The sequence below is a fragment of the Dendropsophus ebraccatus genome, chromosome 14, assembly GCF_027789765.1.
Source record: "Dendropsophus ebraccatus isolate aDenEbr1 chromosome 14, aDenEbr1.pat, whole genome shotgun sequence".
NCBI lineage: Eukaryota > Metazoa > Chordata > Amphibia > Anura > Hylidae > Dendropsophus > Dendropsophus ebraccatus.
The window spans coordinates 49083719-49108093 of NC_091467.1; the positions used below are offsets into that span (position 1 = coordinate 49083719).

The 24375-nt window shown below is 45.4% G+C and overlaps 2 protein-coding genes across 2 annotated transcripts; both read right to left on the minus strand.

Moving 5' to 3' along the window:
* Window positions 1-6865, minus strand: ATP5F1E (ATP synthase F1 subunit epsilon). Its single transcript, XM_069951994.1, has 3 exons — window positions 6755-6865; window positions 3360-3488; window positions 1-133 (listed from the first exon to the last, which is right to left on the minus strand). The coding sequence occupies exons 1-2, from the start codon at window positions 6784-6786 to the stop codon at window positions 3365-3367; spliced, it is 156 nt and encodes a 51-aa protein (XP_069808095.1). The 5' UTR covers window positions 6787-6865; the 3' UTR covers window positions 1-133; window positions 3360-3364.
* Window positions 6866-10615: 3750 nt separating this feature from the next.
* On the minus strand, window positions 10616-19083 carry PRELID3B (PRELI domain containing 3B). Its single transcript, XM_069951509.1, has 6 exons — window positions 18977-19083; window positions 14059-14227; window positions 13704-13793; window positions 13520-13590; window positions 13037-13139; window positions 10616-12578 (listed from the first exon to the last, which is right to left on the minus strand). The coding sequence occupies exons 1-6, from the start codon at window positions 19006-19008 to the stop codon at window positions 12459-12461; spliced, it is 585 nt and encodes a 194-aa protein (XP_069807610.1). The 5' UTR covers window positions 19009-19083; the 3' UTR covers window positions 10616-12458.
* Between the last annotated feature and the right edge of the window lie 5292 nt (window positions 19084-24375).

Genomic DNA, 24375 nt, shown 5'->3' on the forward strand with positions numbered 1-24375 from the left:
TTTACAAATAATACATCCTTTATTCACCCAGGTAGTCAGTATAATTTATAACAGGAGGGTCACATTCCTAAACAGACAGAACTCTATGGGAATCTTGTTGTTCCAGCAATTCAGTTTTTCTGGTGCGGAAGATCTGAAAGACCAGAGTAATATTACAGTCACTACACCGTATAAGGGAAAGTCATGAGAATTCATTTATGGTATAGGAAAGAAAAAAAACAAGACACATTTATAAGAAAATATCATTACATTAGGTTATTTGCCATAGGCCATGTTTAGAATTGCCAATTTCTGGGGGCAGCAAACTATTTTATCTTATTTGCCCCACACTGAAGGGAACATGACCTACAGGAAAGGTTCTTATACAATATAGGAATATCACTTTAAGGTGATGTAGTACAGCTAAGAAATGCAATCACTTTATGACTGGTGGTGTCTGTTCTCTGGTGCCACATGATAGCGCTCCAACCACAGCTCCATCCCAGTGAGTGGAGTATCCTTGCAATAAATGCGATTGAATGAGTATTTCTACATTATACCGGATTTTACATGAGTAATTGCTTAAAAACTATTGAAATGTACATTTGTTCTGTACAAAGCAGCAAGAACTTGTAGTTCCAGCAATAACTGGATGACTATTTTTTTGGCACCAGGAAAGACTTAAAGGGGTTATCAAGCCTTATCCTCAGGCCTTTAATATTTGCACCTGACCTCCCCACCAATCAGCTGTTTGAAGGGGGCACAGTGCCTGTGCAACTTCTACAGTGTTTACCAGCACTGCTGCACTACTGAAAGCATCAGTGTAAGGCTAGGTTCACACTGCGTTTTCAGCATCCGTTTTTTGCAAAAAACGCATGAAAAACGGATTGCAAAAAACGGATTCATTTGTGTGCATCCGTTTTTCCATTGACTTCCATTATAAAAAAAAACGGATCCGTTTTTTTTGGCGGACCAAAACGGACCAAAAAACGTTGCTGACCCTATTTTTCTGGACGTTAAAAAAAACGGATCCGTTAAACGGATGCTGAAAACGCAGTGTGAACCTAGCCTAAGACTGGGTTCACACGAAGTTTTTCTCATCTGTTTTTTGCAAGTACACAGTAATGGTAACCAATGATAAAGCTGTGATGTTCACACAAGCATAGTGCCCCCCTTCAAACACCTGGCGTCTCATCCCTATCAATCTAATACTAAGGACAGGCTGGAGAAGCCCTTTAAGGTTCTGCTCCTTGCTGTACAGAGGTTCAGGCTACAACCCTTATAAGGGCTTTCCCAAATATTCCTAGAGATACTACCATATGGCTGTGGGAGTTTTTCCTTCCAGGAATCTGAGAAGGCTGGATGACAATTATCGGCAACTGAACAGCACTGGAAGATATGACGGACCACATATAAAACAAGGACCTATATTACCAGCAGGGCTGTGTAGTAGGAGTCGTAGAGTCAGAGCTAGTTTTGGCTAGAGTTGGAAAAAACCGACTCATAAAAAAATCTTTAAAAAAAATGTAGAATTGAGTTTTGATATGAATTTTATAAGTTTTTCTCATCAATATATTTTATGAGCAACATTCTAATAGGACACTGGCCCTATTACATATGGGTGGTCGGAGAAAAGTTGTCGGTCACTATTTGGAACTTTGTTTCTGAGCTGGAAGAGTCCATTGTGTGTGTGTGTGTGTGGGGGGGGGGGGGGGGGGGGGGAGAGATCTGTGCTGTTCTCTTCCTGGTATTGAGCAGCAGTGTAATATGAAGATATCCTGTGTTATATAGAGGAGGAGAAGACAAATAGCGAAGCAGCAACCTCTGTTCTCAATGTGGTGCTTTCTCGCTGGGAGAAGATGGTGTGTTTTTCTTCAGTGTTTTATGGCTGCAGCGCATTGTGTGTTTTTCTTCAGTGTTTTATGGCTGCAGCAGGCTGTGTGTGTGTATATATATATGCTATAGCTGCAGCAGGCTGTGTGTGTGTGTGTGTGTGTGTGTATATATGCTATGGCTGCAGCAGGCTGTGTGTGTATATATGCTATGGCTGCAGCAGGCTGTGTGTGTATATATGCTATGGCTGCAGCAGGCTGTGTGTGTATATATGCTATGGCTGCAGCAGGCTGTGTGTGTGTGTGTGTGTGTGTGTATGCTATGGCTGCAGCAGGCTGTGTGTGTGTGTGTGTGTGTGTGTATATATGCTATGGCTGCAGAAGACTGTGTGTGTGTATATGCTATGGCTGCAGAAGGCTGTGTGTCTGTGTGTGTGTGTGTGTGTATACGCTATGGCTGCAGCAGGCTGTGTGTGTGTGTGTGTGTGTGTGTGTGTGTGTGTATACGCTATGGCTGCAGCAGGCTGTGTGTGTGTGTGTGTGTGTGTGTATACGCTATGGCTGCAGCAGGCTGTGTGTGTGTGTGTGTGTGTGTGTGTGTGTGTGTGTGTGTGTGTGTGTGTGTGTGTGTGTGTGTGTGTGTGTGTGTGTGTGTGTGTATATATGCTATGGCTGCAGCAGGCTGTGTGTGAATATATATGCTATGGCTGCAGCAGGCTGTGTGTGTGTATATATGCTATGGCTGCAGCAGGCTGTGTGTGCGCTTTGGTGTGCCCCCTCAGTGACCCCTCTATATCACTATGTGTGACCCCCTGTTTATCACTATGGCTGACCTCTATATTACAGGGATCTGGCATTGTAAGCAGTGTTTCTTAGGGTGCGTTTACAGAGAGAGACTTATCTGACAGATTTTGGAAGCCAAAGCCAGGAATGGATTTGAAAAATGGATGGATCCCTGTTTATAGTCTATTCATGGCTTAAGGGTATAAACCCACACACCGTATACGCAGCAGATACGCAACAAATACACAGCAGATTTGTTGGTACAGATTTGATGCTGTGTTCAGTTATTTAGATCTAATCTGCTGCGAGTTTGCTGCGTATTGCAGCAGTAAATATGCTGCATATACGGTGTGTGGGTTTATACCCTTAGCTTCAAAGATCTGTCAGATAAATCTGTCTGTGTAAACGCACCATTAGTGTATGGGGGATATTAGTTAGAAACATAGAAGACTGTCAGCAGGAAAAGACCACCTGCTCCATCTAGTCTAGTTGTGAGTAGTTCAGGACATGGAGGCTGGAGACTGGCTGCATCCACTGCACACACAGGAGAATCTGCTTTATATTTTCCCTATTCCCTCAGAAGTCGCCCCGGGATCATGTAGGACATTAGGGAGAAGCTGCTGAGCCAGGGTGATAAATAACTCCCCTGGTATATGACTGGCCATTTATGAAGGAGTCGGAGCTGCGACTTACCGACTCCATAGCCTTGATTACCAGTATGGCGGTGCACCTTATAGTAATGACTGCCTTGCGCTCAGCACTCACCTCTTTCACTCTTTCTTCGGTTTGATGATCTTCACATTGGGCGCTGAAATCTTTTCAGCCTCTGCTCTAAACTGTGGTTTCAAGGCTGCTCTCACTGCCTTGGCACAGATCTGAGAGTAGCGGATGTAGCTGTAAGAACCAGAAGCACAGTCATAAATATTGGCCAGCATGGCCATGAAAGTGTGTGAATTTTATGGAGATGACGGCAGCTAAGGATGGGGCCCATCTACAGCAACACCACAGGAGAAACCTGTTACACAGCACCCACTGAAATCCCATTGAGAACACAGGGGCCCCCGATGACCAGGAAGATCCTATTGTCTAAAATCATAATGTATAAGTCAATAGTTCAGATTTATCTTTCAATTAGTGGGGGTCTCATGACAGAGACCCCAATAAAAAAAAAAAAAAAAAAAAACCTTAAAAGGGAATGTACCACCAGAGTCAGGCTGAAGCACTGGAGGCAGGCCAACCCACCCCCAGTGGGAGGAAACACCCACCCCTCTATGATAGGGCTCCATTGCTGCTAATGGAGCAGTGTCATAGAGGGACGGGGGGTTCCTCCCAATGAGGGTGGGTCGGCCCGCCTCCAGTGCTTCAGTCCAGGCCTGATGGTACATTCACTTTAAAGATGTATTCTACTGAAACATAACTTTTGATATGCTGCTGCCCAAGGTGAGACTAACAATTCCTTCCATACTTATCTATTCAGTCTCCTTCTCCCAGTTTTCAGCTGCTGCTTTCTGCTTAAAGAGAACCAATCATGGACGAAAGTTAAAAAATTTTTATTCCTTAATTAGATGCAAATCATAATTTAATTGACATTTGCAAATTTAATTATTTTTATTGTCACGTTTTTGAATTATTCCCTTTTTACTTTCCTGTCTCGAGCCGGCTCTTTTCAAAAGAGCCGGCGCTAGACAGGAAACTCCCGTCATGCAGAGTGGTAGGAAAGGTTCCCATGATCCTTTGCCTGCCGCTCTGTTAACACACAGTGATCTCGCGCTATACAGCGCAAGATCGCTGTGTATTATCTAAAATCCCTCTTCTCTAATCTATTTATGAAGATACAGACTGCCTCTGCAGTCTGTATCTTTATACTTTACCTAATCCTCTTCTTCGGTGCAGCAAGGCCGGCGGCGCCATCTTGATTACGTCACTTGCGTTCCAGCGGTGGAACGCAAGGCCCGTAATCAAGATGGCGGCGCCGCCGGAACAGCCAGGGAACAGAGGATCTGGTAAAGTATAAAGCTACAGACTGCAAATGCAGTCTGTATCCTCATGAAGTCTATCTATGAAGATACAGACTGCCTTTGCAGTCTGTATCTTTATACTTTACCAGATCCTCTGTTCCCTGGCTGTTCCGGCGGCGCCGCCATCTTGATGACGTCACGCTGGAACGCACAGCTGGAACGCAAGTGACGTCATCAAGATGGCGGCGCTCACCGGAACAGCCAGGGAACAGAGGATCAGGTAAAGTATAAAGATACAGACTGCAAAGGCAGTCTGTATCTTCATGAATAGACTTAGGGAGAGATGTACTGTCATAATAGGGACAGTTATATTTAGGTGATTGGTACTCTTTAATACACAAAAATCTGTGTGTGAGCCTCTCTATCTGTCTCCCTCCCTCTCCCTTTTGAGACAGATACAGTGTTGCAGATAAAGCCATTCGGGACTTGTTTACATCTATCTTCTTTATAATGCCAGGAGGGTTATTCTGAGGTCAAGTTACTAATGAACTCACCGTGATTAAATGGAACCAGTCAGCCCGATTGGGCTGATATGGTTCCCTGGAGCAACGTATAAAGCTCCTGCAGAAGCCGCTGCACATACCGGCCACGGCTGCAGCAGCAGCTTTATACCGGGGAAAAATTACTTATTCCCCCGGCTTGTGACAGACACAGACGGGGAAATAGTCATCTGGGAGGCTCCCCGCCTCATTTTTCCATTATGCTACATTTACACGGAACGATTATCGGGAAAATTTTCACGATAACGATCGCATCGAGCGATAATTGTTCCGTGTAAATGCAGCAAACGATCAAGCGATGAGCTAAAAATCGTTCATTTTGATCTTTGAACATGTTAATAAATCGTCGTTGATCATTCGCAAAAAATTTGCAGATCGTTCGGTGATTTGCAGGTCGTTCACTGATTTTACCTATGTGCGAGATAGGCTTAAGCGATCGCAAAATGAATTTTCTGTACGATATATCATTCCATCTAAACGCTGATCGTTATAAAAAAAATCGTTACTTCGAAATCGTTAATCGTACAATCGGGCGAATTATCGCTCCGTGTAAGGGTCTATTCACACGTCAGTATATTTTCCAATCCGCAATTTTGAATCCGTATTGCTTCTGTAAAATACGGACCCCATAGAGTTGTATTGGATGTGTCAGTTACTGTCCGTACTAGGGTCTGTCCTTTTTTTTTGCGGAACGGATTGCAGCCCAGTACACAACACGGATGTGTGTATGGGTCCATTGAAATACATTGGTCCTATCTTTCTGCGGATCCGCAATTGCGGACAGGAACAGGATGTGTGAATAGGGCCTAAACATAGCATTATAAAGCTCCTGCTGCAGCTGGTATGTGCCGCAGCTGCTGCAGGAGCTTTATACATTGGTTCCCTTTATCCCTCCCAGCATTACAAAGAAGCTACAAGAAGAATGAAAGAGAGTCAGAAAGGCTCACAAACAGATTTTTGTGTTTTCAGCAAACGGCAGCAGCTGAGAACTGGGGGAAGGAGACTGAATAGAAAAGCATGAAATTAAATGTATGTCTCACCATGGACGCAACATATGTTTGAGTGGAATACCGATTTAGTTTATTTTCCCCACAGGATACGGCATGATCAGCAGATTGATGGGGACCCCACTGATCACAAGACTGAAGGTCAGTTACCCCCAGAATAGACAGCAGCTGCTCCCATGTGCATTAGGCAGAGGGGATGGAGGGATCAGACATGTAAGGAGAGGGTGGCAGGTAGAAGCTGCAGTCTCAGCAGGAGATGTGGGGAGATACTGCTGGTGTCACATCAACATAAATGGCCACATGGTCACGTGATGCCTGCTACACTACAAGTCACATGACAACTTTCCTACATTGCAGAGTGTGGAGCATGAAGCACCAGAATCCAGCACTGCTACCCACAGGTCCCACCACTGTACACAACAAGTCCCTACAGCTGAGTCTATGGAAATCCCTATCCCCATAACACGTGGTCTCCCTACTGAAGCCAATGGGAGCTACACACAGAAGGAGAGAAAGTGAGGGAGGTGACAGCACTGACACACCGGAGCTGCACGGCCTCTGCCCCCTGTAAGGCCTCTCCCGTCCCCGATATAGAATAGCGATGACCCGCCACCGCCTGCAGCCCCAGTCCTCACTTGAGTCCAGCCTGTCTCCAGTACGCCACCATGATTGCAGACGTCCACCGACCGAAGCCGCACTGACAGAGGTCAGGAGGAGAACAGAACCGGAAGAGGAGAGTCCGCGCGACCAAGAACCAATCAGACCAAAGGACAAGCCCAGCTGACCAATCACGGACTTATTCAGTGTTAGCCAATCGCAGGTAAGCGCCGGCTGTAGTTTCCCAATCAAAACAGGTGATATTAACAGCTGCGCGCCACGACGTAATAACCTTTTTTTTCTGTAAAGCTTTATTGATATACAACCGTTTTAACATTGACAAGTGGAGATTCATCAAACAGTCCTGGAAGGTCCTCTATTGTCTATAGCAACCTGTCACAGCTCGGCTTTTTTAATTTATTTTACCAGGGCTCATGTATATGTGAAAGCGGAGCTGTGGCTGGTTGCTATGGGCAATAGAGGACATTCTTGCTGGTAGATCTCCCCCATAGTCATTTTTTAATACAGTGAACTTCCATTTAGCAAAACTCCAATAGTGAAAAGGTCCTTGTTGCCCATAGCAACCGAGCAAACTGATTTCTGTTTAACGTATGAGGCCCATTTTGTCCCTGTCACTGGGAAGGAGCTCTCTGCCCCCTAGTGGCCAGGTCCTGAATACAAGGAGTTCAGTCAATGGTCTATTTCCTATACCCCATAAGCACCTCTTCCTTGTGTAGTATACAGAAAAGCTGTAACACTGCTGATGTCCATAAGTGCAATGATATGAAATACTCCTGGTGGATCCTGACATCCTTGCATACTCACCACCAATCATATATGTTGTTTTTACACCTTTAAGCCATCATACTATTATCTTTGGAGGTAGCAGAACTAGAATGAGCAAACCTCAACCATGCTCCAGTCGATCCGAACCCAATCGTTAGGCATTTGATTAGCGGTGGCTGCTGAACTTGGATAAAGCCCTAAGGCTATGTGGAAATCATGGATATAGTCATTGGCTGCATCCATGTTTTCCAGACAACCTTAGAGCTTTATTCAAGTTCAGCAGCCCCAGCTAATCAAATACCGAACGTTCGGGTTCGGATCGACTCGAACCCAAACCCGGTTCGCTCATCTCTAAGCAGAACGTATTTCCACATTTGTTCTTGTTCATTCCCCATTTCCGCTGGGGGTGCTGCAGACATTAGTACTGCTTACCATCATCTCCTGGTTTCTGTGATGTCACGGCTCCACTTATTGGCTGAGCCAGCCGCACCATATTATTACTGAATAAATACCAGTATACCAAAGCCAATATGGCCAATAAGACGATACTAGGAACACGTAATACCACCATATCCTGACCAAATATACCACCAATACTCTCTGATGACGTCTTTTCTTATCCGAGCTCTTTTTTTCCTTCTTCGTCCAACCGCCAAAAAGATTTCTTCCAGCACATTTTAGTCTTTGCGCTTTTCTAATCCCATACCATCCTTACTTTTGCCCCCGGTAGTGTTCCTAACAGCTGTCCTCTTTGGTTGGTAGGTGCCCCCTCATACAGTGCCCCACAGTATTGTGCTGTCTCAATAAAGATTCCATCCACAAGAGCAGCGGCGATCATGGTCCTTCATTTTCTCATGTGCCAAACTGATTTTGAACCCCCAAGCCGAATTGTGACCTTGGCTGCAGCTTCTTGTAACCCCACTCCTGCCAGGGTTTCTCCACTGAACACTTTTTAATGCCCCACAATAGGTAGTGTGTCTCTTTAGTAGGTACAGTGCCACCTTTCCAGGAGATAGACTGCCCCCATTGGGTCCAGGGCCCTTCCTAGTAGATAGGGATCCCCTTAAGTAGGTACAGCACCCTCCCTATTTTATAGGGCTCCCCCCAGTCATTACATGGGCCTTTTTAGGTAATAGAGCTGCCTCAGCATCAATTATTTATGAGTATTCTGTATATCACATGATAATCAAGTAAACACCATTGGTAAGATTATTGTGAAATGGCTCATTTACATGTACGATTACTGTTATACTAAGGCAATGTATGGTCACTTCTTGAAAAAAATTTGAAAAAAATAAAAAATGGCTGCCTCACAGTAGGTACAGGGCCCTTGCTAGTTCATTGAGCTACCCCCCCCCCCCCAATAGGTACAGACCCCTCACTAGTTTATAGGGCTAACCCCCCAGGTACTGGGTCCTCCCTAGTTAGTCCCCCCCAGTAGGTACAGGGCCCACTTCAAATTCCTAACCTATTCCTAAGTGTGCACATTGCCTTATGCTGGATGCAATACTTCCAACCTCCAGGAGGAAAGAAGAGAGCTATCAGTCAGTGAGGGCCGCAGGAAATAGAGATGCAGTGGCTCCATAGGCTTCATCTTTTCAGTGTCCATACTACTCAGTGCTTAAGGGCTTACTGCTACAAATCTGTTTTTTTTTTTTTTTTTCTTATAAATTAATGTATTTAAATGCCATATATTTTACTTTGTGTTGCAGCTAAGTAGATTTATTGATTTCACCAATAAATCTGCAGCATTGCTGCATATATTTATAGCCGAGGATGCAAGATCTGCTGAGGTCAAGTTTCTTACAAATCCCATCCACCTCATTTCTGTTATCCTGTATGTATAACCACTGTGGGAAATCTTAGCACACTGCTCTGTGAACACTCGGTACTTCAATTCAGTGCTGCCATGTGAAAGGAAATATGCCTTCAATAGATGTACAGTCAGACACTCCCCAGTGTAATACAAACCCCCATAATGTAACACAGACCTCAGAGCATCTGGAAGCAGGGCCGTATTTACCACTAGGTAGCTGTGATCCGGTGCCTAGGGCAGCACCTTGTGGGAGCAGGGGTAAGGAAACAACTTTTATTTATTCTCCCACCTCACGTTCAGACTTGCCAGTAAATCTAGTGTCTTGGTATCGGTCCCGTCTGGTATGGCGGTGTTATCAAGTCACAGTATGGCAGTATTGGTCAGGTCTGGCGGTGGTAAATGTGACGCCTGGAGCGATTACCTACCAATCCTGTGGTGAGAATTCCATCAGACAATATGCAGACGGCTCTAATCATTGATTCAATGTGGAAATTTGTTTATGTTTTAAGCGGTTAATTACCATGAAAAACACGATTCAGACAATGTTTCTACATGTAGAGAAATGCATGTGGCCGAAACCAGGCTCCCATTTCTTCCCCGATTAGTCGCCATACTCCTATTGGTTATCGGCTGCATGTGGTGATTAACAGTAAATGTGGGAACGCGGCCTAAGACTGATCAGATATCAATATGATGCTCAGAAGCTAGAAAATCATGATGCTGATTGGTGGGTGCAAACGGGGATAGTGCCTAGGGCAACAGCAGCTATTAATACGGCCCTGTCTGGAAGCACACTATCTTCTGTAAGGCGAGGCCTATCACCCAACAAAACATCTGTGTGCAGAACAGGACACTAGGAGGCTACATCATATGTCAGCAGCCATGGTAAGTTCATTAGTCTAATAGGCTGCTGCCATCTAAAATAACCTTGGGTGGCTATAATACCTACTCTGCACTTCCATGCCAATGCTGCATGTCCTCTATGGTATTTGTGTCTATACAGATTTTTCCTCAGTACCAAGGAACACAGCTTGCACCAGTCAAGAACAGGAAGTGAACATGAGGGAAAGACAAAATTATATCCAGAGCGCCGCTTCTCCCTGCTTGGTCGGGGTCTCAGTATAGAAGTTTGTGTTGGTCATGCGGACAGAGCTGGGAGAAAACCTGTTATAGCTAGAGATCAACACCAAAACCCTGACTGATCAAAACTTTTAATAATTCTCTGTAAGTGCCCTTGAAAATGATCAAATTCAGTACACGCCCCCATGTTATACAACAAACCCTCCATTTTGTTCCCAATAAAGAGTGACACAGTTTGTTTCGTCTCCAGCTTTTACTGGCATCTGCTTGTCGACATGACATATATAACACAAACAACAAGGTCAATATAAAAATAAACTCAGGAGTGCTCAACGTACAAAACCTTTTTTGTGTAACGCTTATTGTCTGTACAGGTAAGGCCATGTTACATTTCCCTCACACAAGCAAATACACCATTTTGTATTTTCCTACACCACCGCAACCTGCTGCTAAGCAGCCATTGTGAAAGGCTAACAGGGGCATGCTGGAAGTTGTAGTTTCAAAACAACTGCTCAGCCATAGGTTCGTCGCAACCAACTTTTACAGTACTTCAACATCTACTTGGCCTACGAAAGTGGCTTGTGTGGACCTAAAATCTAACAAAACTGCCTCATACAATGCAAAGTAACCATGTTGCCTAAAGCAACCAATCAGAGCTCAGCCCACTGCCCCAGCAAAAAAGGAAGCTGCACTCCCATTGGTTGCTACAGCCAACATGTCCTTTGTGATGGGTAAGGAAAAGGAGGCCATTTTGTCTAATCAGCACACATTTTGATCCATTATTACACAAAAGTAGACACAAAATGGCTGCCATGTAGCTTCATTTACACCGATCAGGGGAAACTTGTTATTGTATTAATCTAAAGACTGGGCCAGAAAATGGGCGTTGGAAACTAAAATAAAGTAAAAAACGGGGGATAAAATAGAATAGAATAATAGATAGAATAACTGGGTTGCCTTTCTAACATCCCCCCCCAACCAACCCCCAAAACACCATGGCCGCCATGCAGGGTTTATTCCCAAATGGGAAACCAGCAAATCAAAACATTCACATAACGTTTTTTTTAAACCTGACAAATAAAACTCAAGTAAAATAACTTATTCTTTCACAGATTAACTCTCACATAGTAGCGTCTCATTTTTGTTGCACATAGATCTGTACACACTGAGGGTGTAGATATGGTAAAGAAGCCAATTGCTGTGATGCATGTTGTCATGATTAAACATGGCTGCCAGTCATTGATGAACAGCGGTCATATGACAAGGGGGGTGGGGGAGACTTATCAGGACAGGCGCTGTGTTGCCTGTAAAAAACAAATCAGATCTCTTTCAGTTTTTGACCTGTATAAGATATAGAAGAGTTATTTGATTGGTTGCTATGTGCAACACCAAACACCTACATTTCCACCAGTATGGCCGCTGTATAGAGGAATATTACCTAGATTCTGGCCTGCTAACATTCTAGAAGTTAGACCATCATTATATTATTTTCCAGTATCAGATACAAAGCACTCACAGATGTAGCAGAGCTGAATTTGTTACTTCTCTAGTTAGTAGTGTCAACATTTGCACACAATGATAATGCAGTTGATACTATGACAGGTTGTACCAAATAAACTCAGCTCTGCCGCGTTCATATTAGTCAATGGTCAAGATATTAGTAACTGGTCCGGTGAGATCATCTATGCACACGAGATATGTGTATCCGTAATGGCTGAAACTTTCTCACAATAGCAGAGCAGCAAGGGGGGGGGGGGGGGGGGCCTTCATTGAAAGGGCTGGTTTAACATGACTCTTGGTCCGACAGTGGCCATGAAGCTGCTGCGATAACGTCACAACTGTGCTGATACTAGAAAACGGGTTTATTGGGAAGAGACCACGCTACAGTTACAGGCGGTCACTTCACGGCCTGGTCCCCGTCTTTTCTTGTTCCCACATTGCTGCTACTTCTCGCCAAGCTTCAATTTGAAAAAAATCCTAGGTAATAAAGATACATTCTTAAATAAGAATAAATAGACTATGTGCACGGAGAGACACGGCGGCCTTTCCAGTACGAGTGATCATTCCTCTACAGAGGCTGCCGCCGCCATGGCTGTCCTCATGCCGCCTCTGGTTGTTGCCTTCAGATCTTCTAGTTCGCTGTTCAGTTTACTAATGACCCACTCCATGGCGTCCCGGCCCTGCCATAAGAAAAACAGAAGGATGACGCAGCTGCAATACACAGAATCCTCATCTCTACTACTACTACTCTGACACCCACAGCGCCAAGGACTGAAGCACACTCACCAGGGACTTTAGGATACCCATGCTATTAACCGTCTGATGACGCAACTACAGTTGTGTTTTTTTAAGTGGAAATTTTGGTGGTTCATATAAATGTATTGGAGAAATTGTATGACATTTTGTTTTGGGGCGGGGGTGGAAGTATTATGCGTGTCAATGTAATAATGACATTACAAGAAGTGCTGGTCATCTAAATGGCCCCATGCAGGGAAAATGTCTGTCTGTTTGGTGAATGAACTATGATACAATTAGATTGTTTGATCTTAGGTATACAGCAAAGGACTGACATCCCATCCAACTAATCATGTATGTGCTGCAATAACATAAACCGAGGCAAGCCTTTACCACCACTTACCTTGTTGGCGTTGCTGGATATGGTGTTGGCCATCATTCCCTCCAAATAGCTGCTCAGACTGACTCCCTTAACAGTTATAATGGCTTCCTGGGTCAGGACAGTTCTGGAAAGACAAGAGAGGATTATACAGGGGTCAAAGCAGAACCCAAATTGGTAAAATGACAAAGCATTACTGTGATATGGAGTAACTTTTGACATGTCATCGGTTACTGTTCACATCGGGTCATACTCCTGAGACCTGCTGCAATCCCAATACAGCCTGGGGAAGAGCATGGTAGCGTGTAACTAATGAAGCAAATGAGTCGGATTTGATTGACAGAGAACACACAGTGCCCACTGGAATCACTGACTATTGCGATAACAGTCTGCAATATGAATTCATTCCAGTAAATCACGACACTTTAGACGTATTATGCAACCAAGTTTCCCCATTCATTGCTCCCTTGCCACATAGATTATTATTTCACGTTACAGCAAGCTTACTTTTTGGCATCCTGCGGATGTGGCTTGTAGACTAGTCTTTCATCCACAGATATCATGTGTGTGAAGGTGATCTGTAGAGAAGAAAACAAATCAGTGTTAGTCAAATAACTAGGCCAATAAACCTTGTATACTCTCCTGTCCTCTAGACTATATCTGGAGGCTGCCAGTGTCACAAGGCACTTACATTAGATGACTTCAGCTCCATTGTTTTGGCCTCGGGATCAACCACTGAATGCTCCTGGATGTAGGTCTTCGTCCTCGATGCCCCGATAATCTACAAAAAAAAAAGAAAAAAGAAAAAAGTGCATTGTTCAATCAGACAGGACATAAGCCGATAACCTACCGCCATCTATATCTCAACCATCAGTGCTCAAATAGTTAAACACTCCAGCCCCTGTGCACACAATGGCTGCTCTCTGCTGATACAGCCATTCCTTTGTGCCCGGTTAAAGTTACGCACTATGGCAAAGCTTTGCTCAGCACTCTTTGCAGGGGAGGGGAGTGTAACCCTATAGTGGATGATGGAAACTCTCACTTACAGATTTCACTAGGCTGGGCATGCCCCATTCTGTGCTCAGGAGCCGGTGACTGTGCAGCTTCCCACCGCCATCCACGTGTCTGTTCAGGACATCCACGCCAACTACGTTTGGATTCATTGGATTAGGATACTTCTGCATGGCGGCTGTTGTAACAGTTTCCCATGGGTGGCTGAAAGGCAAAAGCATAACAAGGTTATTCTAATTTTGTTGATTTAAAAGCGGGTGGTGTATGGAATGTAGTCTTGGGAAAATCCTGTTAACCAATTAAAAGCCTAAGATTGGCCAAATCACATGATCATTTTATCAGAAGACACACACTGGCGGCAGAGCTGTGCATGCGTGTATATATGCTATGCAGAATCTTTAATGTAATTGCTGCCATCAGGTCTGTCTACTGATTCCAGTACAAGGTGGAGCTGCCCAGCCCTTGTTCTACAACTTATCTCTGAATGTCCTGTTCTCTGCAGGTGACAGCAAAGCATTACCTCCCCTGGTGTTTTGCCTCATGCTGCAGCTACCACTTATATTAAACTTGTACGCCAAACTGTAGTTAAGCGCAGCAAAACTACAACTCCCAGCATGCCCCATCAGCCTTCGAGTTGTAGTATTGCATCTGCATTAGAGCAGCAGGTTGCAGAACAATGGTCACAGATTGGAGATTCACAGATTGGGGAACACTGGTCCAGGGTTAGATTCAGATGTCAGGATATGCTGGGAATTGTAGTTTTGAAAAAGCTGGAGAACCAGAGACTGGAAAATACTCCTGTACCCTCCTATCCCAGCAGCACAGCAATGAGTTTATCGGATGCAAATAGACACTAAGGGCCAGTTCACACTGAGTAAACACAGAGGTCCTCTCCGCCGCAGAATCCCGCTGTGTTCAGTGTGCTGCTGTAAGTGAATGAGAGGGAGCGCGCTCCTCCGCTACCGCCGCTCTCCGCTCAAAGTAGTAACAAGTTACTTCTTTGAGCGGAGAGGAGGGAGCAGACGAGCGCGCGCCCTCTCATTCACTTACAGCAGCACACTGAGCACAGCGGGATTCCGCAGCGGAGAGTTGTTTACTCAGTGTGTACTGGCCCTAAGGGTACTATTACACAAAGTAATTTTTTGGCGATCAACGATGAACGAACGACCGCTATGTTGAACAACCTGAAATCGTTCACCCAATTACACGGAACGATGATTGTTACTTATGATCTTTATTGCGTTCATCTTGTTGTCGCTACTGCGAACGACGTCTTATTACATGGAAACGATCAACGATAAAAATAGGTCCAAATTCTATTAAACCAACGAGAAATCATCGGTCGTTTAATCATTGCCTGCTATAACACTAAATGATTATGGTTCAAATCCGAACCATTTAACAATTTTTCGAACGATAATTGTTCCGTGTATTACCACCCTTACATATATATAAGACCAAGGCATTCGCTTCTCTAGCCATTGCAAACTACAATTCCCATCATGCCTTCAAGGCTGTTGCTTCATTAGACCAGTATCTGTCTATTAGGAAATCACTGGGGAAGATAAGACCAGCAAGAAATGACAACGCTTCCTGTGTAATACGTGATACGCAAAGGACAAGAGACCTGACGTCTGCAATAATGTGACCACAAGAGCGGCATATGATGTGGTGTATTAGCAATGAGGATGGACGGGAGTGTAGGCGACATCTCTCTGTAGGTCTAGGACGCTGCTCTCTTCTACAATAGCGTGACAATGTGCCTCCCCTCGCCGTCATCCTGATCTGATATACCGGCTGATAACAGAGAGCTATAAAGCAGAGAAGATGATATTACACATGTAGGACTAAACTATCAGGTCACACAGACAGGCGGCATGTATGCGGCAATGGAAAAACACGTGATCCAGAGGAAGCCGGTCGTCACAGGACCCTTCCCCTCCCCCCTAACATTCCAGTGCTAACCAGTAAGGCATGCTGGTCCCATCACTCCCACAAGCATGGCTGATACCCTTCCATCAAAGCGCTGACCACGGTTAACTTCTACATTGCCAAATATAGGAAACGTGAAGTGTGAGCCAGTAAGTAGAGGGACACAAGTGACCTTACAGCCCGGAGCTTGCAATCACTGCTACAGTACTGAGTAGAAGACATCTAAGCAAATGTAATCTATTATTCTGTTACTACCACCCTCCATACTTAGGTTAAGCCACTGACCTTTGTAAGGGGGCCCTTTAAGGAATGACATCAGAGATTGGTCTAATAATCTCTGATCTCCTTTATCTATGAGGCTGCCACGTGCCGGCACAGACTAACCAGTTATACAGGAGCGCAGGAATGTGGTGGCTATTATATGCCGGGGTCACCGTTGTCAGGAGACAAAGATTACAACACATCATTAGGAAACCTTTCAACCTGTCCCTGACGTCAAATGACAATGATGCCTCCGGGCAGAGAACTACAAGTCCCAGCATACTGTGGACTGTAGCTGGGAGAAAGCATTTATATAGCTTGTTGTAGGCTGAGTAAAGGGGGATCTGTCTGCTGTGTTAGTAAATGTATGCATCCCCCACGAAATAGCAATTCTGTGGACTTTGTCCCTCTGTTATTCCCCCTGGAAATGTACATAACCAAGTGGGAGTCCCTGCACTCTGCCACTGTCAGGACTCAAGCTTACAATGTAACCCTCTGTGGATACAGATGACTCCGCCAGTGTTCTCTAACCTCTATCGGTTACCAAACGACAGATCCCTGCGGGCAATTCCTCTGTTAGGTCTCCTGGAAACTCATGACTCACGTTTACTATTCAACCCCTAGTCGATAGTTCCTCTTTACTAGGCTTTCCAGATAATCCGTAACTACAACTCCCAGCATGTCCTGGTAGACAAAGGTTGTTAGGGTATGTTGGGGGTTATAGTTTTAATACAGCTACGTGCCTGGTGAAGAGCCACAACTATCAACAAAGGAAGCTTTAGCCATGTGTTTCCAGGAGGAGTAACAGAGGAACTGCATGCTGAATGTTGTAGTTTTACAACAGCTGAGAGTCGGAGATTGGAGAACACTCATGCAGGGACATCCGTACCTACAAGGGATTTAAAGGGGTACTCCGGGCTGGGGGGCTTTTTTGCCTATGGCCGGGGAGGAGATGGATGAGGGCAATGACTTCCCCTTACCTGGAAGCGCTGGAATCAGGGAGGTAAGGGGACGTCATTAACCTCATCCACCTCCTCCACGGCCATAGGCAAAAAAAAAAAAGCCCCCCAGCCCGGAGTACCCTTCAATGGTGAACTGTAATCATGTATTTCCAGGAGGAGTAACAAAGGAACAGCACAACGCTGGGACCTAAAAAAAGATGCTCCAAAAATAAAGTGCTTAGACCGTAAGTAAAGAGAGCCCCACAGGGTCAGCAGGGCACAAGGATCCCAGACATGATGTCCATAAACTATCACTGACAGCAACAAAGCTTCTTAAAGGGGCAGACTAACAGATAAACAAACCGCAGTCTCTGTTAGCAGCCATACTTTAAGGGGCTCTATAATATAAGCCCTAGCAGGATACATAAGTATGTAGTAAGATCACATTGTCAGGTGCAGCGGCCTGCAACCTTTCCAGAGCAGTGCATGATGGGGGGTGTAGTTTTATACAGGCTGCATTTCTCCCTTAGGGTGGGTCCATACTGAGGAATTATCACGGATATTATCTTCTTTTGGTGGATAGCGCAACATGCCGGCTCATAGAATGGTGTCTATGGAGCTGGCGGAAAGGCGGGCGGCTGTGTGCGCGGACAGCCGACGGAATTTTGCAGATATGATCCACGAGAATTCCTCAGTATGAACCCACCCTTAAAGGGATTATCCAGTGCTACAAAAACATGGCCACTTTTCCCCCTCTCTTGTCTCATATTGGGTGAGGTTTTAAACTCAGTTCCATTGAAGTAAATGGAGCTTAACTGCAAACCACAACTGAAGTGGAGACGAGAGGGGGAAACATGGCCATGTTTTTGTAGGCTGGATAAACCCTTTAATCTGGCATTATCTGGAAAATCCTGATAATCCGGAACTTGATCCTAGCACAGAGCTGCAATAAGAGGACAGCACGTAATACCTATAGATGAGGGAGTACAAGGAATGTAGCAGAGCTGGTTGTGTTACAGGTGATAATGCTATATGTTGTATCCTATGAATGTTATAGTCACATAGCAACAAGGAGCAGCACCACCTGCACCCAGGCCATTGCCCGCGGTGGGTTTTATTCATATGGCGGAGGCAGTGACACTTATGCCTCATCCCTGTGTGTATGGATCCCATTGAACTGCGTCCCCCAAACTCTCACAAAACTACAACCCCCATCATGCACCAGGATAGGAGTTGTCATTTTGCAATAACTGGAAAGCCTGGTCCTATAGAATCCCATCCAGAATGGCGCCCACAGCCTATGACATCACTAAAGGGGCACACAGTTGCTATTGGCCATCGCTGACATGTGACATCACACACGCGTAAGGAGTGTATCAATGTTTTATCATCAGCATTACAGGACTACAAATCCCAGGATGCCTTGCACTGTACCCTATAGCTTAGGTAGGCAAGCAGTGATCACTCAGGGATGGGGAACCTTCGGCCCTCAGCTGTGGCAAAACTACAATAAGCTTTAGCTTCGGCTGCCCAGGCATGATGGGAATTGTAGTTTTGCCACAGCTGGAGGGCCGAACGTTCTCCATCCACGACTTAGATGTTAGGAAACTACAATACCCAGCATACCTTGCATCTGCCTCCTAACTGACTAGCCGTAACCTGAAGCGCCAAGGCCTTCTGGGAATTGTAGTCCCATAACCCGCCGGTTATCTAATCAAGTTCTGGAATATTCCATTACCAAACCGCGCCTGTGGCTCCTATAAAGCCCACGCACAGACCCCTAAGAGCCCCCCGCTTCTCATACGCCCCCAATACTCACTCAAACACGTGTTCCGAGGTCCAGATCTTCATGTTGCCGGTGACCCGATCTTTCCGCCCGCTAGACAGCAAGTGACAGAGGTGCCGGGGCCGCGCGCAGCCAGAGCACAGGAGGCGACCAATCAGAGGCCGCGACGTCAAAGCGTTACGTAGCTGACTTGCGTCAGTTAGCCCCGCCCCTGCCCCTGACCCGGCTTTGTTAAAGGAACAGGAGGTGACCTTCATAAGCCGGTGAGGTGTGTCCCCTCGGTCCTCGCCTGGAGGAGACTATGGAATCTGAGCAGATAGCAGTAAAATAATGAGAAAAAAGATGTAAATAATAGGAAAAATAATTGCAAAATAATGATAGAAAAGTAGTGCTAGCCATAGTGTCTCATATATATTACCTCTATATTACTACCATGTGGCGTAACCTATCAGTAGTATCCGCCATAATACCTCATAAATATTACCTCTATAATACTGCCATGTGGATTACCCCCATCAGTAGTATCCGCCATAATACCTCATAAATACTACCTCTATAATACTGCCATGTGGCCTAACCCATTAGTAGTATCCGCCATAATACCTCATAAATACTACCTCTATAATACTACCATGTGGATTACCCCCATCAGTAGTATCCGCCATAATACCTCATAAATACTACCTCTATAATACTGCCCTGTGGAGTACCCCATCAGTAGTATCAGCCATAATACCTCATAAATACTACCTCTATAATACTACCATGAGGCGTAACCCATCAGTAGTATCAGCCATAATTCCTCCTAAATACTACCTCTATAATACTGCCATATGGAGTACCCCCATGAGTAGTATCCGCCATAATACCTCATAAAAAGTGCCAGGAAAACTACCTGTATAATACTGCCATGTAGAGTACCTCATAAGTAGTGTCAGTCATGCCCCATGCCAACTAGACTAACCCTACTAATACTACCAGGTAAGTAATGTGCCAGCTGGAGTGCCCCTATGCATACTGTCAGACCGCAAATGGCAGATATTTGTCATCCTGGATGGATCCTGAGGTGAGTCCTGCCATCCTGGAAGGTGAGTCCTGCCATCTTACATTGAGGAGAGGTGGTGATGGTCTTCAGCCCCCAACATTATCAGTAGAGATGAGTGAATCTACAGTAGGAAGAGAAGCGCTTTGTTCCTATCTGCATTCCGCTTTGTGCCGCTCCTCCCCGGGTGCTGGAAAAAGAGGGATCCAGTCCTGGGAAACTGGGAGAAGTTTCCTACGACTGGATCCATCTTTTCCCAGCACCCACGGCAGAGCGGAACGGAGCGGAATGCAGATAGGAACAAAGCGCTTCTCTTCCTACTGTAGATTTGCTCATCTCTAATTATCAGTCTATGGAGTTTTACACCCCTATCAGTCTAAGGAATTGACGGGGTTCCGAGCGGAATATAGTAGTGTGAATGGGCTCTTAGTTCTACAGCTCTGCTTTAAAGGGACACTTTGGACAAGAGCTACTTTGGGCACAGCTTAGCTTTCATTTCTTAACCACTATGGTAAAATGAAAGCTGCACCGCGATTGGTTGCTATAGGTCGGAGTTTTCCTTTAAGATGTTGTGGGTGGTTACCATATTTCATCAGCCTTAGGCACATTCACATTCCACATCCATTAGCAGCAGATAGGGATGCAGATATTCTTCCTTAATCTGAGTAAATGCTCAGCGCACAACTGTCTCCCTCACCTCAGAGTTATGTACGGTGACATTTTTGCCATTCCCTGCATAATCCCATAAAGTGGAAGAAACTATGCAGCACCTTTAAAGGGGCCCATAGTATTGTCATATTGCAGTGCCAGCCTTATATACCAACACACATGGCACTGCCATCCGATCACTCATCAAATATCCACAGATCAATCAATGTCCATAGTGGTTGTCACCAAGAAACAGATGAGAGCAGATCTCTAGGACGTCTATCTAGCTGGGGAATTCTCTTTACAAAGTGTTGTAAATTTGTACTGGCTGTCAGTGAATGAAGGCAATCACTACTTACATACCCAGCCTGGAAACCTATCTCCAGATTGTTCATATAGTCACAGTAAGTGACAGTGTATAAGAGTAGTAGATGAGACTAAAGTCCTATGTATCATATATGGCCAACAGCTTAAAGGGGAGGATTGTTTTTTTTGGTAACTTAGTGTGGATGGCTCGTCACCCCCCCCCATCTCCCCCGCTCCTGTCACCCGCTCCCATCTCTCCTTTGCTCGTCACCCGCCCCCCATCTCCCCTGCTCCTGTCACCTGCTCCCATCTCTTCCCTGCTCCTGTCACCCAATCCCGTCTCTCCAGCTCCTGTCACCCCTCCCATCTCCCCACCTCCTGTCTCTCCCCTGCTCCTTTCACCCCTCCCATCTCCCCACCTCCTGTCTCTCCCCTGCTCCTTTCACTGCTCCCATCTCCTCCACTCCTGTCACCCGCTCCCATCTCTCCCCTGCTCCCATCTCCCTTCCTCCTGTCTCTCCCCTGCTCCTTTCACCGCTCCCATCTCCTCCACTCCTGTCACCTGCTCCCATCTCTCCCCTGCTCCCATCTCCCCACCTCCTGTCTCTCCACTGCTCCTGTCACCCGCTCCCATCTCCTCTCTCCCCCTCTCCTGTCACCCGCTCCCATCTCTCACCCCCTCCCATCTCTGCCCCACTCCTGTCACCCGCTCCCATCTCTCCCCTGCTCCTGTCACCCGCTCCCATCTCTCACCCCCTCCCATCTCTGCCCCACTCCTGTCACCCGCTCCCATCTCTCCCCTGCTCCTGTCACCCGCTCCCATCTCTCTCCCCCTCCCATCTCTGCCCCACTCCTGTCACCCGCTCCCATCTCTCACCCCCTCCCATCTCTGCCCCACTCCTGTCACCCGCTCCCATCTCTCCCCTGCTCCTGTCACCCGCTCCCATCTCTCACCCCCTCCCATCTCTGCCCCACTCCTGTCACCCGCTCCCATCTCTCGCCTGCTCCTGTCACCCGCTCCCATCTCTCACCCGCTCCTATCTCTTTTCCGTTCCTGTCACCGCTCCCCCAACCCAGCGCATCCCAACACAGCAAGACTGTTTTTCACAGAAGGGTGAAAAACACTGGACATGTGAATGAGGCCTTTGATCTGTCCTATTTTTTTGCGGCAAGAATCACGGCATGGATGGTGTGAATGCACACATAGGATTTAATGGGCCTATGGGGGTATTGCATCGCTAATGTGAACAGGGGATAAGTGTCAGATCACTGGGACCTCTGCAGTCTTAAGAACGAGCGCTGAGTGTAGATTCTGAATGGAGTGGTCGGTCAGGTTATTAATTGTCTCCATAAACAATAAAGAGAACAGTGGAAACACTCAGGTCCCATTTCCCAAGAACATGGGGGCTCCCAGCAGTCTGACACTTATCCCTTATTCACATAAGTGATTTGGGAATATCCCTTTAAGCTTCAGTTTAGTTACATAAATCCAGACCTCCCCTTTAAGCTGCAGGCTATATATGGTTTATGGTGTTTATATGCTACTCATATGTAAATAACCTTGTCTCCCGTGTGCAGCGTCCAGGACAGGGGGTTATATATAGACCTGGTGTCCCTCCACATCCATTATATAACACACTACTAATATTGCCGGCTGCCAAGAACAGGGATCCACCCAAGAGAAGATGACGTAACACCCAGGACTGGATTGTGTAAGTGGGTGAGAGGTGACGCTCTGTTCCTGTCCCAGCCTCCCCCTGTACAGACACAAGGTGACACCGCATGGGGAATGTACTCTGCCCGGTTTCCAGGGACTGTCTAAGAGCAATCTAACTAGAGAACTTAAAGGGAACGTCCATCCTTCTATACATTTACCACATTTTCACCTGTCCTGTCAAGTGTGTAATTGTGGCGGGTCTGACCATTCCACAAGAACACTGTAAAATAGCTAAGGGGACTAAGGGGTCCTCTGTTCTCTTGACCGATGGGGGTCTCAGTGGTCAGACCCCCACTAATCAGAAACTGAGAAAGGTGATGACGAGGTTTAACCATAGGAAAACCTTTCTCCTACATCTTTACAGCAGTCGTAGCTGATACAGAGCTCCAAACCCTCTGCACAAACACAGCCACCTGCAGACAGTGTGGGACTTATATTGCTTATACATTCACCCTGTAAGGACAGAGCTAGTTTAGTGTTCAGGACTTTCGTCTTTTTTTTTTAAATCATCAATGTAGCCGTAGGATTTGTTGGGTCTTTATTTGATGTTTTTCACATAAATGTCTTTTTTTAATGAATTTTTTCTATACTTTCTTTTTTGCCGGGCCATTCCTTAGTATATGTCAGTAAAGCGCTGGCAGGTCTCAAATCATACAGCATGGAGGAAATTTATCAAGGGAATTTTTTTTTAGTTTTTAGTTGAATAATTGGATTTTTCCAAGTTCTATTTACGAACTAGTACAACGGGTGAATATTTTTTTGATGCAACTTTTTTTTTTTTTAATCTGCCTGTTTTGAGTATTCACCCAAATATTGCATAATCCGGGATTAGCGCCCAATTAATCATTTGTGGCTTTTTAAAAAGTAACACAAACAGGTGCAGGCCTAGGTCTGGTCAGTCCAGGTAACTATGCTTGCGCAATTTTTACTTTTTTGTGACTTTTTCTGCAACTTTTTACTTAGATACATTCACTGCGGCAGTGCTACATGTTAATAAATTAGTCACAAAATATTGGAACAGGTGATGGATCACAATACAATGCATACAGGTTTTTTTTTTTTTTTTTTTTAAATAACCACAACAGATAGCAAATATTCCAGATGGTCCATGGGTCCAGCGCTGTGCCCTATTTAACCCTTTGGTAATAGATCTATGAATAGGTCTAGGAATGCAGAAGTTTTAGCTGTCAGGACAGTGAGGGTATGCTGGGAGTTGTAGTTTTGTAACAACTGCGAACCAGTTTGTCTGGAAGATCATTTTGTCTGTATCTTCTCTGTCGTGCCGTGGGCTCACTGATCCCACTGGGGTCCTAATGCATTTGCAGCCAAGGCCGTGTCCCCCAATCTATGGCAGAACAACAACTCTCATCATGATTGGTGCAAGACTAACCACTGGGACCTGACCGCCTTGTGACACCATTATATGACATACAGCCATAAAAAAAAACTTTAAATAATAAAGTTTGAAACTGCACCACTTTTCCTATTATAATGTAAAAAAATTTAAATAACATAATTGGTATTGCTTCATGTACTGTGGATGGCGATTCCGATCCAAACAGTGTCCGGATATTTAGGGCATGGAGGTGGGAGGAGAATTTGAAATTATTTATAAGTGACAAATAGAGATGAGCGAACCGGGTTCGGGTTCGAGTCGATCCAAACCCGAATGTTCGGTATTTGATTAGCGGGGGCTGCTGAACTTGGATAAAGCTGTAA

What these genes read in the sequence shown, in the direction of transcription:
- ATP5F1E (XM_069951994.1), bottom strand. Translation starts at nt 6,786, where the DNA reads ATGGTGGCGTACTGGAGACAGGCTGGACTCAA. An exon ending in TGGAGACAGGCTGGACTCAA is followed by an intron (nt 3,489 to 6,754) that starts GTGAGGACTGGG and finishes TGGTTCTTACAG; the next exon opens with CTACATCCGCTACTCTCAGA.
- PRELID3B (XM_069951509.1), bottom strand. Translation starts at nt 19,008, where the DNA reads ATGAAGATCTGGACCTCGGAACACGTGTTTGA. An exon ending in ACCTCGGAACACGTGTTTGA is followed by an intron (nt 14,228 to 18,976) that starts GTGAGTATTGGG and finishes TTTGCCTTTCAG; the next exon opens with CCACCCATGGGAAACTGTTA. An exon ending in TATCCAGCAACGCCAACAAG is followed by an intron (nt 12,579 to 13,036) that starts GTAAGTGGTGGT and finishes TTCTTATGGCAG; the next exon opens with GGCCGGGACGCCATGGAGTG.